At 34.6% G+C, this 14,237-nt stretch overlaps 3 protein-coding genes across 7 annotated transcripts; all 3 read left to right on the top strand.

Moving 5' to 3' along the window:
- The first annotated feature begins 17 nt into the window (after positions 1–17).
- On the top strand, positions 18–5,643 carry LOC117912020. Of its 5 annotated transcripts, none has more exons than XM_034826437.1 (6): positions 18–102; positions 1,958–2,089; positions 2,212–2,350; positions 2,429–2,557; positions 2,635–2,725; positions 5,081–5,643. In XM_034826437.1, exons 2-6 carry the CDS (start codon positions 2,001–2,003, stop codon positions 5,248–5,250), a joined length of 618 nt encoding a protein of 205 aa, XP_034682328.1. In that variant the 5' UTR covers positions 18–102; positions 1,958–2,000; the 3' UTR covers positions 5,251–5,643. The 5 variants fall into 5 exon arrangements, with proteins under 5 accessions (XP_034682328.1, XP_034682329.1, XP_034682327.1 ...); XM_034826438.1 differs by lacking the exon at positions 18–102 and adding an exon at positions 109–252; XM_034826436.1 differs by lacking the exon at positions 18–102 and adding an exon at positions 109–408.
- Positions 5,644–6,262: 619 nt separating this feature from the next.
- LOC117913462 (oleosin 1) lies at positions 6,263–7,168 on the top strand. Its single transcript, XM_034828446.1, has one exon. The coding sequence runs from the start codon at positions 6,508–6,510 to the stop codon at positions 6,946–6,948; it is 441 nt and encodes a 146-aa protein (XP_034684337.1). The 5' UTR covers positions 6,263–6,507; the 3' UTR covers positions 6,949–7,168.
- Positions 7,169–10,412: 3,244 nt separating this feature from the next.
- Positions 10,413–14,024, top strand: LOC117912748 (serine/threonine-protein kinase Aurora-1). The gene is made up of 9 exons (XM_034827437.1): positions 10,413–10,521; positions 11,353–11,464; positions 11,962–12,113; positions 12,220–12,315; positions 12,579–12,674; positions 12,760–12,856; positions 13,086–13,203; positions 13,477–13,549; positions 13,656–14,024. The coding sequence occupies exons 1-9, from the start codon at positions 10,486–10,488 to the stop codon at positions 13,755–13,757; spliced, it is 882 nt and encodes a 293-aa protein (XP_034683328.1). The 5' UTR covers positions 10,413–10,485; the 3' UTR covers positions 13,758–14,024.
- The last annotated feature ends 213 nt before the right edge of the window (positions 14,025–14,237 follow it).

The following is a 14,237-nucleotide window of genomic DNA, read 5'->3' as shown; positions in this document are numbered from 1 at the left end:
TTATATTATTAAATAAAGTTTATGAAAAATTTTAATTTTTGCTAAAGACTGATTTTTTAAGGATTTTGAAAAATGAGGGGCGTTTCTGTGTGATCGACTCAGGTCAGTGTTCCTCTCTTTCTCTTTCCGATCCATCTTTTCTTCAACTTCTTTCTCCCAATCGATGACTTCTCGCCTGACGACTCTGTATTAGGGTTTTGATTTCTCGAAGGAAGTACTATCATAATAATGAAGAGTGTGGTTTTATTGACGGTTTGTAATTATTGTTGCTTTTGGAGAATGTGTTCGGGTTTGATTCTGAAGAATTCTGATTTTGTGGATTTAGGGAATGTTTTGATTGTTAAACAGTCCGGAAATATTTGACTGGGTTTTTTCAGGATGCTAGATCGGAATTGAGGAAGTTTTTAGGTAATTTCTATGATACGAGTAGAACTTGGAAGTGAATTGAATCAGGGTCATGGTTGTATGGATTTGGGCAAAAAATTATTTGAGGAAAGAGATGGAATAATTGTTGTGGAATCGGTTGGGTGTCTTCCGCTTCATTGCTGATTCTCGTTGGCAAAATCTTTGTTGATTAGTGAGTTTTGATGCATTCAAGTTTTTTTACACTATTTATACTGATATTGGAGTCGTCTTAAATTGCTGCTTAGCCCTAGAGGAAAAGGTTAAAGGGGCTCACCTGCAGCCTCCTCAGGAGTTCCATAAATGGGGAATAATCAGATAGAAACGGAAGTTCCGATATCACATTAAAATACCATTTGCACTGAAAGCTTAAACGGTGTATGGCAAGCTGGTTAAAAGTTAATGGGTTAATCTCAAGTGGATGACAAGGTTTTAAATTTGGTCATATAATTATATGTTTTGTTTCCTTTGTTTTGAGTGCTGAAAGGATCAACAACCTTAAAATTTAGGAATTATAGTTTTTACTTTGTGTTTGTGTTTCAATAGTTTTGTTTATTATTTGTGGGGTTTTGTGTAATCCGACCTTGCATCAAAACAACCATCCAAGCCAATTACTTAGTTCAGGTGAGCTTTCACATATTTGTAACTTAAACATTTGAAAGATGGATTCAAATTTTTGTTTTCCCCTTGTCACTGAAGTTTTAAGCATCTATATAAATAAGGCAATCATCTTAGGTTACATTGAGTGCAGATCTTAGTTAGTGTGTAATTTCCATTTTTCCTCCTCATTCTTCTTAGCAACTAGACGGTTTGCAAAGTTATGATGGTGCCATACCACAATAAATAAAAGATGAATCACATGGATGGAGAGCAGAAGCAGCACAATATTTAAAAAAAAAAATGGATTGAATAGTTCACACTCTTATATTTACTTGAAAATGGCTTGTTTTTTGTCCACAGTTTGATCGTGTTTGATTTAATGGGCACTCAAATTATGTGCTGAATGAGCAAATTAAGGATCTCATAAATTTGATTGTGTTTCATTGTGCTGAGCCCAAAAATATTTGGATAAGGCATTTCTGGATCCAAATTGTCAAGTTCTAGTTATACTCCTTGGAACAAAAACACGATGACATTTTATTTTGCTCTATTTGATGCCATGAATTGATTCATTTTGGTTCTTTCCTCTCTGTTCCACATACTGCCTTGTTTTTGTAATTCATTATCTTCATTATGATTTTGTTATTTGGGGTAATTTGATGTTTACGACTTTAATATGCACACATGTAGATTCTGCTGAAAATTTCTTGGACCACCTACCATGGGTCTTCCACTCTGAATTCAGCATGGGGCAGGAAAAACAGACTTCTTGTACTGCTGTTCTCCCCTGCTGATCTTCAATGGAGGACACTGATATATCCTTTTTTTTTCTTTTTGTTTTAAACTTTCTTTTGTGATCTAAAGAAAACTGCACTAAATCTACTAAAATTTTGCAATTCTCTGCAGTTGAGAAACAGGCTCTGTTGTCTGAATTATGTTTGTGCTGGTTTTCTAGGAACAAGAAGTTGCAGCTGACAGGGTGCTCCATTAATATATAGATGTGTTGTTTATTTATGAACAAGTTGTTTATTCTGCTCTATATTCTTGGTCTCATCTTCAGTGGCCTTCCTTCCAGTCATGGAGACATGTTAGTATACTCGATCTTTGTGCATCTGATTTGCTTTGATATCAGCACTCTATTGTAGTATCTTATTAATGCCTTTTCTTTTGCTTGAACTGAGAAATATATTTTTCCATACACTTTTGCAGGATTGATAGCAAAGTTTTGAATGTTGGCAAGGAGCTATGGAAGGAAACTCTACAACTACAAATGGGTTCTTGCCTTTATCAATTGCAAGGGCTCAAATCATATACGTGGTATGAAGTGAAGATATCATGTCCAGCTTCTGTATGTATGTTACACCTCTTATTGTTGCTTTATCAGCTTCCTTTTTGTGAAAGCTGACCTCATTTTATTGAATAACAGATACCTGCCAGCTTTTCTATACAACTGAAGAGAGGCAATTCAGATTTGGGGCTGAACCGGAAGAGGAGATTACTTAATACTGAAAAGTTAATTTTCAAAACTGATAATCTTGACTTATTTAGCATTCAGGTTAGATTATGATACCAAGCTTTTGAATGTTTTCAGTTTTTACCATTTTAAGAAGCTGAATTTAGAATTCTGCTCAGGATGGAATGTATGTTCTGGTCACTGTGGAGCCTGCTGGAGTTGTGGCAATACCACACACAAGGGAGAGGGAACTGGTCATTTTCAATATAGGTAATTCAGGAACTCTTCATACAATGTATGACACCTATCAGTTATTAGCATCACAGATTTACTGCTGTAAAGCAATGCCAAACTTACATTCCAACTCTTAGAATAATGTTTTCTACAATCAGGTCTAAGTCATTGGCTGGCTTGTGAGTTTAAGGTTGTTAATGTTGGAAATGACTAACTAGGCTTTATAGATGAAGTATGTTAGAATAAGGTTAATTTTTTGAAGTCCAGAAGTTGCTGGATTCAGGATAAGAGTTAAGAGCTAGGGTTTTAGGGCTTTAAAGATTCGGGAAGCAGGACTGTTTGTTATGTTTTAACATAAAACGTGCAAATCGTTGCCCCTCAGATAGTGGGATCTGTAATGAAGTCAGTTCATTTAGATATCTGGCAGAAGGTTATGACACTTCTCTTCAGTTTCTTTGCAAACCTTCGGTTGGGTGAATGGAGTCTTGAACAAGTCTTGAGCATAGTTTTAAAAGGCTCAAGGCGCACCAAGGTGCAAAATAGTCCTGGAGCCTGAGACGCACGGCGCACCTAAGGCACGGGCTTTAGTGAAGTGAGGCGCACCCTAATTTACATATATATTTTTATATAATATAATCAAATTTAACAATCATTTATTTGTCCTAAACACATAAATTATTAAATATCATCCAAAACTTCAATTTAATCAACATGATGGGGTCCCGGAAGGTACGTGACTAATTTTCCTCTATTTTTCCTCATCTTCTTCTTCTTCTTCACTTCTCCACTGCACGGCTGAGGCTAGGGCATGATTGGGAGTGGTGTCGAGTTCAAAAATACCAGAAAAAAGGGGTTTTAAAGGAACAGGCTCCAAAACGACGCCGTTTTGGCCCCTTTTTTAAAAAAGAAAAGGAACAAGCTCCAAAACAACGTCGTTTTGGAGCCTGTTCCTTTTAAAATAAAAAGGGCTAAAACGATGTCGTTTTGGACCCAAAAAATAAAAATAAAAAAATTTAAATTAGGGCTTCTCAGCCCTAGCCCCAACCCTCTACAGCCCGACGGCGACTGAAGAAGAGAAGGAGAAGAAGGAGAAGGAGAAGAAGGAGGGCGTACCTGGCTGGAGGCAAGTTAGGCGACTGTGTCGCGCCTTGTCGGAGGCGAGGGCCTTGCGCGCCTACGCGACTCCTTCCTAAAGGGGCGTCGCTTGCCTTCAGGCGAGGCGCCGCAGGGTGGCGTTGGCACGCCTTTCACAACTATGGTCTTGAGTTGCTATAATACAATTTGTTGCCATTTCTACCTGCTTTTGAAATTGCTTCATGTAAAGTCCATAACTTAGACATGATTACAATTGAAATGTAACAATATAATTGGTACTTGGAAGTTATCACTTCTGAAAAGCATGTAATATTTGGAGAAATTACTAAAAAGATATCGTTGAAGTACCTTGACAGTAAATTCCTGCTAAACTTAACTAGAAATGAACCATGATTTTCTGTCCAAATGTGTTTGGAAAATGTCTGTCATACACTGACTGGTGCAGTGCATTTAGATGTGAAAAATGCCAAGCTACCAAATGACCCAAAAACTTAAGTTATTAGGTAGTAGACAAACAATGCATATCAAGCCTTGAAGTTAACAAAAGTTTCCAAAGTGAACTGGAAAAACATGCAAAAATTTTCCAAGCTTTAAAATAGAAGTCTATAAATTGAAACTTGAATAAACTGTCACAAGAAAGATATTCTAGGGACCATTTTCGTTCAAAACAAATCAAGCCTTAAGTTAACAAAAGTTTGCTAGTGTTTTGACTGCATGTTTAAGGAACTTCACGACATATTAGTGGATGCTTGTTGATGTAATCATCTAGTAAATGTGAATGCTCTGAAATAATCTGTGAATTTAATTCTATGTCCATATTTGGAATAAAGAACTTGGATATTGGATCTCTAAAAAATTTTGTAATGATATATAAGCACTCTTGACACAAGAGAGTATAATGAAAACTCATGACACAACAGAATATAATGAAACCACTAATCTTTTCATGGTACAACACAATCAACCCCAAGCGCTTATAGCATATGCCTACCGTTTGAGAAGATGGTACTTTCTTCTATTCAATGTGTTCTCCATAGATACTCTTAGTACCAAGAGAAAACCAATCATCAGCAAGACAGACGAGGGTTGAGAAGCTCATGTGATTGCATCTATTGGTGCTCCTTTTTTTTTTTCCTCTTCTTGCTGCAAGTACCCCTGATTCCTTTGGCATCCCCTTCTCTTTCTTTTGCCTTGTTTAAATTTTTTACTTTGCCATGTATGACTAATTACATATTCCATTTCCATTATCACACATTGTTGGCACAGGAGTTCTGATATGTTTTGTTTTCTTGACAGTTTGTGATGAGTTACTGCTAGGCATACCGCACAAAGCTTGGTGGGTTGGATTCTTAATATTGCTTTGTTTGGGATCGGCATTAATCATTCCACACTTTCTTCCACCATATCTGCTTCAGAAGAATCACGGTCCACAGTCGGCTAATCAGGTGCTTTCGAAGGATTCTTGAGCTTGATCCTGAATTACTGGTAAAGATTGCCTCCTTTATCCTAGCTGTGATACCAATACCGAAATTGTTGCTAATCACACAATGCTGCAGCAGCTTACACCAATCTCATCATCTTCTTGCTTCTGGCTGCTCTAATTGGTCTCCTAACCTGATCTTCACTTAGTCAAGTTTTACGGTCCAACCCCATTGTTAGATTAGGCAATTTGAGGCAAATTTTTTCGGATTGCTCCGATGGCTTCTGAAACTAGTTGAATAGATAATTCCATGTAATTTTGTAGGATTATAGAGTGCAATTTGAAGCACACTGTTTTGTGGTTTCTCAGATTAAAATCTGCTTGTTTTGTAAGATAGTCTAATAGTTATATAGCCCATAACTATTTCCTTGAGCCCATTAACATCTTAAGAGAATTAAGAGATGACGCGTATTTCATAATTATACATAAGAAAAAAAAGGATCATATTGCAGACAATTGCCCTTGTCTTTTAGCTTCAAATGTGAAGCAAAGTCATAAAGTGTAATTAATAGTAATTTTGGTATTGTACACAAGAAGAGGGGTTTTATTTGATAGTTCCTCCTTTTACCCTTTATTTATTTTTTTTTAAATGAGAAAAAAAAATAGGGGGATGTGAGATTAATAATATTCTCATGCCTTTTTTATTATTAAAAAGAGTAAAATAAATAAGAAGAAGAAGATGAGGATATTGTGGTAATTTCATGTCTTTTCTATTTAAAATAACAAAATAATTTTTTTTATTGAAAAAGAAAAAACAGAGTTTTTGACTTCTCGTGACAATTCGACCCATCACCAACTTCAAGTCTTAAGCCCCACGTCAAGGTTTCGCGATATTTATGATATATCTTGTGAAATATTATTTATGGATACCTTTTCATAAGTTCTATATAGCATAGAATTTCGAATATAATCATGGATTATAAAAATCGATACTCTCATCATTAAACCCCGCTAACGGCCGTGAACCCCATTGACAGCCGTTAATGCACATGCGAGGGTAGGTGCATTGCACGTGGCATAGCCTCATCAACGGAAGCCCGTGCAAAGCCTGCCAAAGTCCAGCATCCGCCACGCCACCACCTAGACATCCTACCCAGCACACATCACGAGAGGATGACGCCTCCCATGCCTCCACGTGTACCCCCACTCCTCCTTTATAACCCCACCTCACACCTCTCTCTCTCTCATCACTGCTCATCACACCCTCTATTCAAAGCCTCTCCCTCGTTCACAGCCGTCCATCATGTCTGATCAACCCAAGCCGGTGACCCCGAAGCCCTACGACTCGGCTCCATCCTCACGCCAGGCCGTCAAGTTCTTGACGGCGGCCACCATCGGCACCATCCTCCTGGTCCTGTCCGGATTAACCTTAACCGGAACGGTGATAGCTCTGATCATCGCCACCCCAGCTCTGGTCTTGTTCAGCCCCATCCTAGTCCCAGCGGGAATAGTCATATTCCTGGCGACAACCGGGTTCTTGTTCTCTGGCTGCTGCGGCGTGACAGCGCTGATGGCATTGTCGTGGTTATACGAGTACGTAGCCGGAAAACACCCGCCGGGGGCGGATCAGCTGGACTACGCTAGGATGAGGATAGCGAATAAGGCTAGGGATATGAAGGAGAGAGCCAAGGAGTACGGACAGTACGTCCATCACAAGGCTCAGGAGGCAACTCAAGGATCTTAGAATGAATGTTTTTATGATTCGTAGGATTTCAATTTTTGTTTGTGTTATGTGATCCGGGGAGGTGGAGGTGGAGGTGGCGGTGGCGGTGGCTGCGGCGGTGTATCGTACGCATGCATGCATGGAAGCATGAACGTGAATTGTGTGTGTGATTTGGGTTTTTGAAAGGTGTTTGTAGGGAACCTAGCATTTTGTTGTTAATAAAAATGTGTTCAGTTGAGGCTTTGGATTCGAAATTTAATAAATAAATAAATAATTATAAATTTTTTATTAATAAATAAGAGGGTAGTCATAAGTGGATATTAAAATTAAATTCGTTCGGAATATTTATCATTTTAAATTTATTTGATAAATTAATAGGTGGATGCTTGGTAAATTAAGACAATAAATTTTGTACGAAAAAATAAATTTTATATGCGTGCTTGATACTACTAATTTTTTAATTAGTTTTTTAAATGTTGCTAATTTTTTTAATTATAAATTTAATTTTCTTAAAACTATATAAAAGGAGAAGGGTTATTTTAAAATGAAGGTAACGGAATTGAAGTGATTAAAGCACACTTTCCCTTCCCCTTTTAAATTTTATTTTTGTTTCTAATAGACTACATGTATATAAATTCATAAAAATAAATAGTAAATAATTAGAGTAATTGGATGTTATATTTAATATTTATTATTTTTTAGGCATAAAATGTATTACTTCTTTTATTATTAATCTTCTAATCCATAAATTTTATTTCTTTATTATTAAAATAATAAGAAAAGCTACAAATAAAAAATTACATTTTAAAAAAATATTATTTTCGTTGGTAAAGTGCTCAGGACAGGAAAAATGTCATATATATAATTTATTTTTAATGAATAAGAGGATGAGTTGGGTGGGTATTTTGGTGGATTTGGAATTATTAAATCACCCCAACTACATATTCTTTATAAATAGGAGCATTGCATATTTATTTTATTTGTTATTATTGTAATTTTCAAAATTATAAATTTGTGAGTAAGATTGAAAGGGAAGCGCATATTGAGTAATTCATTGACGAAATATTCAATATGTGCTTCTCTTCCATTCTTCCTCACAAAATCTACTGAGCGGGATTTATTTGAATTGGTGAGTAAGATTGAGATTTCTTTTTATTTATGTTTTTTTTCTTTTGCATATTTTTATTTGTTCGGCAAGATTTTTAGTTTTTCTTGAATTTAGAAAATTGAAGCTTTAATTCCATTGATACATCAACCATGAGGTTCTCTTGTGTGAGTGTGTGTTTTTTCTTTTAGTTTTTTTAACTTTTTAGATTCAAGTTATCCCTAATCTTGAAATCACAACTTTTTTGTTTTTCCTTTTTTTTTTCTTTCGTTTTTTTTCAAGAAAAGAGTAAAAGATTAATTGATAAAATTTCATGGGTAAATCGAATACGAGAATTTTGATATATTTTTATTTTTTTGAAAATTTTTTATGATTTATAAGACAAATAATTGAAGATTTTTTTATATAATCTACTACTATTTGTTTGTATGAAATTTTCTTGAAAATTACGTCAGTCTTTAAATTATATGATTTCTAATTCTTTTTTTTTTTCAAGATTTATTATTTTTCAACAATATTCTACTTTTTTTTAATTAATTAACACTACATAATAGAAAAACGGGGTTGTATTAAAGATTATATTTTCTATTGGGGAAGTTTTTTTATAATTTTGTAAAAAAATTAATTTTGGCTTGAGCCTTGAAAAGCAAACATAATCTTCTTTAAAAATTACTATAAAATAGAAATTTGCATTGAATATAATATTAATTATCACTTACTAATGAAATGAGTTGATGGGTGTTTTGGTGGATTTGGGTTGTAAGACAAATAGTTAGAAAAAAAACTCATTTTTATTTTTATTTTAAAAGTATTTTTATTTGAAAAGGGAAGCACATATTGAGTTATTCATTGATGAATTATTTAATATGTACTTTTTTGTTCTTCCTCGCAAAATCTATCGATCATAATTCATTTGAACCGGTGAGTAAGATTGAGATTTTTTTCATTCTTTTTTTATTTTCTTTTGCATATTTTAATTTGTTCTACAAATTATGTTTATATTTTTAGTTTTTCTTGAATCTAAAAATTTTGCATATTTCCAATTTATTTCTAATTCTTTGTTGAAGCTTTAATTCATACATCAACCATAAGGTTCTTTGTTGTTTTTTTTTTTTAGCTTTCTAGATTCAAGTTCTCCCTAATCTTGAAATCAATTTTTTTTTTCTTTTGCATTTTTCAAGAAAAAAGTAAAAGATTAATTGATAAGATTTCATGGATAAGTGGAATACCAAAATTTGGATATCTTTTTATTTTTTTTCAAAATTTTGTATGATTTATAAGACAAATAATTGAAATTTTTTATATAATCTACTACTATTTGTTTGTATGAAATTTTCTTGAAAATTACATCTGAATATAGTCTTTAAATTATAGGATTTCTAATTTTTTTTTTCAAGATTTATTATTTTTCAATAATATTCTACTTTTTTTTTTAATTAATTAACACTACATAATAGAAAAATGGGGTTGGATTAAAGATTATATTTTCTGATATTTTAATTCGTATAAACTTTTTATAATTTTGTAAAAAAAAATTATTTTGGGTTGAGCCTTGAAAAGCAAACATAATCTTCTTTAAAAATGACTATAAAATAGAAATTTTGCATTGAATATAATATTAATTATTACTTGTGAATGAAATGAGTTGGATGGGTGTTTTGGTGAGTTTGGCAAGTGGCATTCAACAGGATTCCAGGGTAAGCCGTAAGTCGAATAAGAGAGTTTGGATCCCTTTTTTATTTTTTCAATTTTGTAGCATGGGTTTGGGTTATAAGACAAATAGTTAGAAAACACTCCAATAATTATTTTTTAAAATAGTTATAAAGAATAGTTTTTAAAAATTGTTTTACGATATTTTATAAAATAAAATTTTATTTAAGAATATAACATGTTTTTAATATTTTTAAATATATTTTAAAAATATTTTTTATGTTTATAATTTTATTTATAATCATTATATATGTTTGTATAATTATTTTTATGATAAATATGAATAAAAATTAATATAAACATTTTTATCCCTCAAAATCTCTTATTTAATTTTTAAAAAAGGCTTTTTGTTTCTTGAAAACCAATCCAAACAGTCCTTAATTACTTATCGGTCTACCGTAGATCCCCACCTCCAAGCGATCCACTCATATCAACGGTAAAAATATTGCGACTGTCACCGATAAAGGTGTTGCCGTTAGTGACTCTATCACTAACTCCTGTCAAGATTCCCAAGACGCTCCTGAACTTGAAAGAAATAATAAAATAAGAAAGAAAAAAATATTTGAAAGTATGGTCAAATGTAATTGGGCCACGTGTCATACCGTACAACTTATGACCGTTGCAATGGTGTTATTCAAACAACAATCTACGGTCATTTCCTCCCCGTCTCTCCTCGTCTTCCTCCATCAATCTCTCTCTAGATTTCCGCTCTCTACTTCCTCTCTGTAGGTTCTTTCCCTCTCATGGCGATCGCCGCAGAGACTCAACCTCAGGAGAAGGTAACTGAAGAAAACCACGCTCACCTTTCTCTCTCTAGGTTCTTGAATTTGGTTAGGATTTTTAATTTTTTAAATTTATTTTTGGTTTGTTTTGTGAGATTTTGAAATCTAGGGTTTGAAATTCATAGTGTTGTGCTTATGTTGTTTTGGGTTTTCAATAGTTAATCTCGGATTCAGAAATTTCTTTGATTTTCTTGCCTTTTCTGCTCTGGGAAACCAAACGGCGGGTTTCATTTTGGAATGTAAAAATTGTGGTTTCACGGCTCGTTTGTAGTGCAGATCAGTGCATCATGGAAACGCATCGACGAGTTTTCGAGTGTGGGTTTGTTTGATTGGAAATTTTGGGCTTTTAGTGTGGTGTTTTGATTTGAAAGTTTGGATTTTTAGAATATAGGTTTAGGGATCTTCTGTGGATAATGTCTTATCCCTAGGGCTGGTTGCTGAGAGAAATATGGGTAAAAAGAGAAGAAAGTTTTGAATCTTTTGGTTCATATTGTTTTGGTTTCCAGAATGAAAGTTTTACCGGAGCAAAGGGTTCGGGTTGGTGATTCCAGGCTTTTTGTCTTCTTGGCTGCTCAAATGGGAAAATTTTGAACATATCGATTTCTCTCTCTTTGCTCTTTGTCCTTTACCTCAGCAACCAAACAGAACTTCAGGGAAGCAAGTTTAAGAGTTGGTTTTCCGAATTTTGGTTTTTTGGGGTCTGAAATTGCTTCTATTCAGGCAAAGCTGGGCTGCTACAATATCTGGAATACTTTTTGGATTCTTTGTCTGGCTGGTAATAATGTTGTAAATGTAGTTAGGCTTCTAATTGTGATTTCATTTGTATAGGCTTCTTCAGATGTTCCAGCAGTGGAGAAAAAAAGGTGGACCCTAAATGACTTTGACATTGGAAAACCCCTGGGGCGAGGAAAGTTCGGTCATGTCTATTTGGCGAGGGAAAAGAGAGTGAGTAATCTCTATTCAATTGCATGTTCTAGGGTTTGTTCCTTTTTGGGTGCTTGTTGGTTTTGGCTACTTTTCTATTTCCATTTTTAAGTGTTTTTTTCCTGTTTCCCTTTGCTCTTTTCAAAGAGAAAAATATAATTTTGAATTTTTGTGTGTTAGTCTATTTTCAAAAACTGGAAAGCCTGATTCAAATAGTAAAAAGCAGAAGACTCAAACAGTAGTTGAAACACATTTTCTCGAAGACCAAACAGAGAGGTTGCAGTTTTCTATCTTCTATCAGTGGGATTTTTCTGTTTCATTCTATCATGTGGCCTACAAGTACTTGTTTTCATTCTGCTCTCTCCATTTATTTTCCATGGAGAGAAGAAAATAAAATTTCAACCACATCTCACAGCTATTTGGAGTGGGAATTGTGCAGACTCCAAATTTTTGTTACTAATTTGAAGTGGGATATCAATCAATGTACTCAATCTAATGCATTGTTTCTGAAACAGAGAAGCAATCATATTGTGGCCCTAAAAGTGCTCTTCAAGAGCCAACTGCAACAGTCTCAGGTTGAGCATCAGCTTCGCCGGGAAGTTGAAATTCAAAGTCATCTTCGACACCCCAATATCTTGCGCCTTTATGGGTACTTTTATGATCAGGTAAAAAGCTCTTCGAATTTTACAGCACTTAAAACACGTCTCAAGGGGGAAATATACTGACAATTGACCAAACATTATTTTTCCTTTAATGTTTGATATTTTGCAGAAACGAGTGTATTTGATATTAGAATATGCGGCCAAAGGTGAACTCTACAAGGAGCTACAGAAGTGTAAATACTTCAGTGAAAGGCGTGCTGCTACTGTGAGTCTTTTTTGGCCCTCATCTACTAAGAACTTCATTTTGGCCTTTTTTTCCATGTGGAATTTTGGAGAAGGGAAAACTTCTAAGTTCCCATTCTCCTTTTCCTGCAAGGCCAGACAGTATTCCAAAATATACATAAAGCACATGCCCCATATCTGGGCCGCTCTGTATATGTAATGGTTAACGATACAATGTCCCTTCTTAATTATTTATCTATAGAAAACTAACTACAAGTAATGGTGTGTTCATGGTGGATTGAATAGTACGTTGCTTCATTAGCTCGGGCTCTCATATATTGCCATGGGAAGCATGTAATACACAGAGACATCAAACCTGAGAACCTGTTAGTTGGGGCACAGGTGACTTTTTGAGCCCCTGCTTGTTTTTAGTTGATCATGAGACATATCATGCACCTTCTAATATTGATTGGGTTCCTTTTCTCAGGGTGAACTTAAGATTGCAGATTTTGGATGGTCAGTGCACACATTTAACCGCAGAAGGACCATGTGTGGCACACTGGACTACCTTCCACCTGAGATGGGTATGTATATAAGCTTCTTTATGTTCTTTCCCGACTTGGTTCTACAATGAATTTGGTTGTATCTGTGAAGCAATTCCCAGTCCAAGATAGATTTTTCAGGCTCAAAACTCAGTTCTTTGTGTCAAAGAACAAATTTCTATAGTTGTTCAGAACCAGTTCTTTTGAAAACCCCTGCCAAATTTCATCTTTCTTGTGTTTTTAAGATGAATAACTGACTTTTCTTGAACAGTGGAGAGTGTGGAGCATGATGCTAGTGTGGACATATGGAGCCTTGGTGTACTTTGCTATGAGTTTCTTTATGGGGTTCCTCCTTTTGAGGCTAAGGAACACTCAGACACCTACAGAAGGTAACATTCGGATATTATCAAAAACCATGGCATTTATGTCTTTGAGATGCCTTTCTTATACTTTCACTGTAAGAGAAGAGTAAGGAACATGCATCAAGTGTGTGTCTTAATGCCAAAGGTGTTGGGATGCAACAATATCGTTCATTGAACACCAGTTAATTTTCAGATGAGATGATCAAAACCTGATCCAAGAAAATATATATTTATGATTTTGAAACTGTTAATGGGATATGCTCCTTCACTTTCTCATGGTTTATACCATTATTTTTCCAGGATTGTGCAAGTTGATTTAAAGTTCCCCCCAAAACCAATAGTCTCTTCTACAGCGAAGGACCTCATCAGTCAGGTTCGACTCTCGTTACATTTTCAGAAAAGGATTTCATTATCTACACCACTTGAACAGCTTCAAGTTTCAGTTATTTGCAATGCTGATTTTTTTCTTTTAATAATAGATGCTGGTGAAGGATTCTTCGCAGCGGCTCCCACTACACAAGCTCCTTGAGCATCCCTGGATTGTTCAGAATGCAGATCCCTCCGGTGTCTATAGGGCTTGATTCAAATTGTATGTTGGTCATTTTTCAACAGGCCTCTGATTGTAGCGATTCAACAAGTTCTGGTTGAACTTTTGGGTGAATTGTGATGGAAAAAAATTTGAATCTTTACGAAAAATGGTGGTATCTTCACTCATATCATTTCAGTTTCTCACTTCTGTTCAAGTTCATCGCGTTTTGTGTACCTGCAAGAAGCTCTTCTGTATAAATAAAACCATATTCTTTTGTACCTTAAGTTCATTTGATTTCAAAGGTATCTTGAATTTATCATACAGTGTTCTTTCTTGCTCTCAAATAAGATAGCGATCAACTTTCAGGTAAATTACAAAAATCACTTTTGTACAGTGTTCTTTGCTCTCAAATTTTATTATACATTGTTCTTTCTTGATTTTTTTTTTTTTTAAAGCAATATCATTCCCTAAACCCCAATGTCAAATAGATTTTTTCATTAAGATTTTTCGTCAAAATTTGATAGAAAAAAGC

This window comes from Vitis riparia, chromosome 4 (genome assembly GCF_004353265.1).
Source record: "Vitis riparia cultivar Riparia Gloire de Montpellier isolate 1030 chromosome 4, EGFV_Vit.rip_1.0, whole genome shotgun sequence".
In the NCBI taxonomy this organism is placed as follows: domain Eukaryota; kingdom Viridiplantae; phylum Streptophyta; class Magnoliopsida; order Vitales; family Vitaceae; genus Vitis; species Vitis riparia.
The sequence above is the reverse complement of the archived record's forward strand: the minus strand, read 5'-3'. Positions and strand labels throughout refer to the sequence as shown.

Coding starts and splice junctions, on each gene's coding strand:
- LOC117913462 (XM_034828446.1), top strand. CDS start 6,508: ATGTCTGATCAACCCAAGCCGGTGACCCCGAAGCCCTACGACTCGGCT.
- LOC117912020 (XM_034826437.1), top strand. CDS start 2,001: ATGTGTTGTTTATTTATGAACAAGTTGTTTATTCTGCTCTATATTCTT. Junction 2,351..2,428: donor AGATATCATGTCCAGCTTCT/GTATGTATGTTA, acceptor ATTGAATAACAG/ATACCTGCCAGCTTTTCTAT. Junction 2,558..2,634: donor TTGACTTATTTAGCATTCAG/GTTAGATTATGA, acceptor AATTCTGCTCAG/GATGGAATGTATGTTCTGGT.
- LOC117912748 (XM_034827437.1), top strand. CDS start 10,486: ATGGCGATCGCCGCAGAGACTCAACCTCAGGAGAAG. Junction 10,522..11,352: donor AGACTCAACCTCAGGAGAAG/GTAACTGAAGAA, acceptor TCATTTGTATAG/GCTTCTTCAGATGTTCCAGC. Junction 12,857..13,085: donor CTACCTTCCACCTGAGATGG/GTATGTATATAA, acceptor TTTCTTGAACAG/TGGAGAGTGTGGAGCATGAT.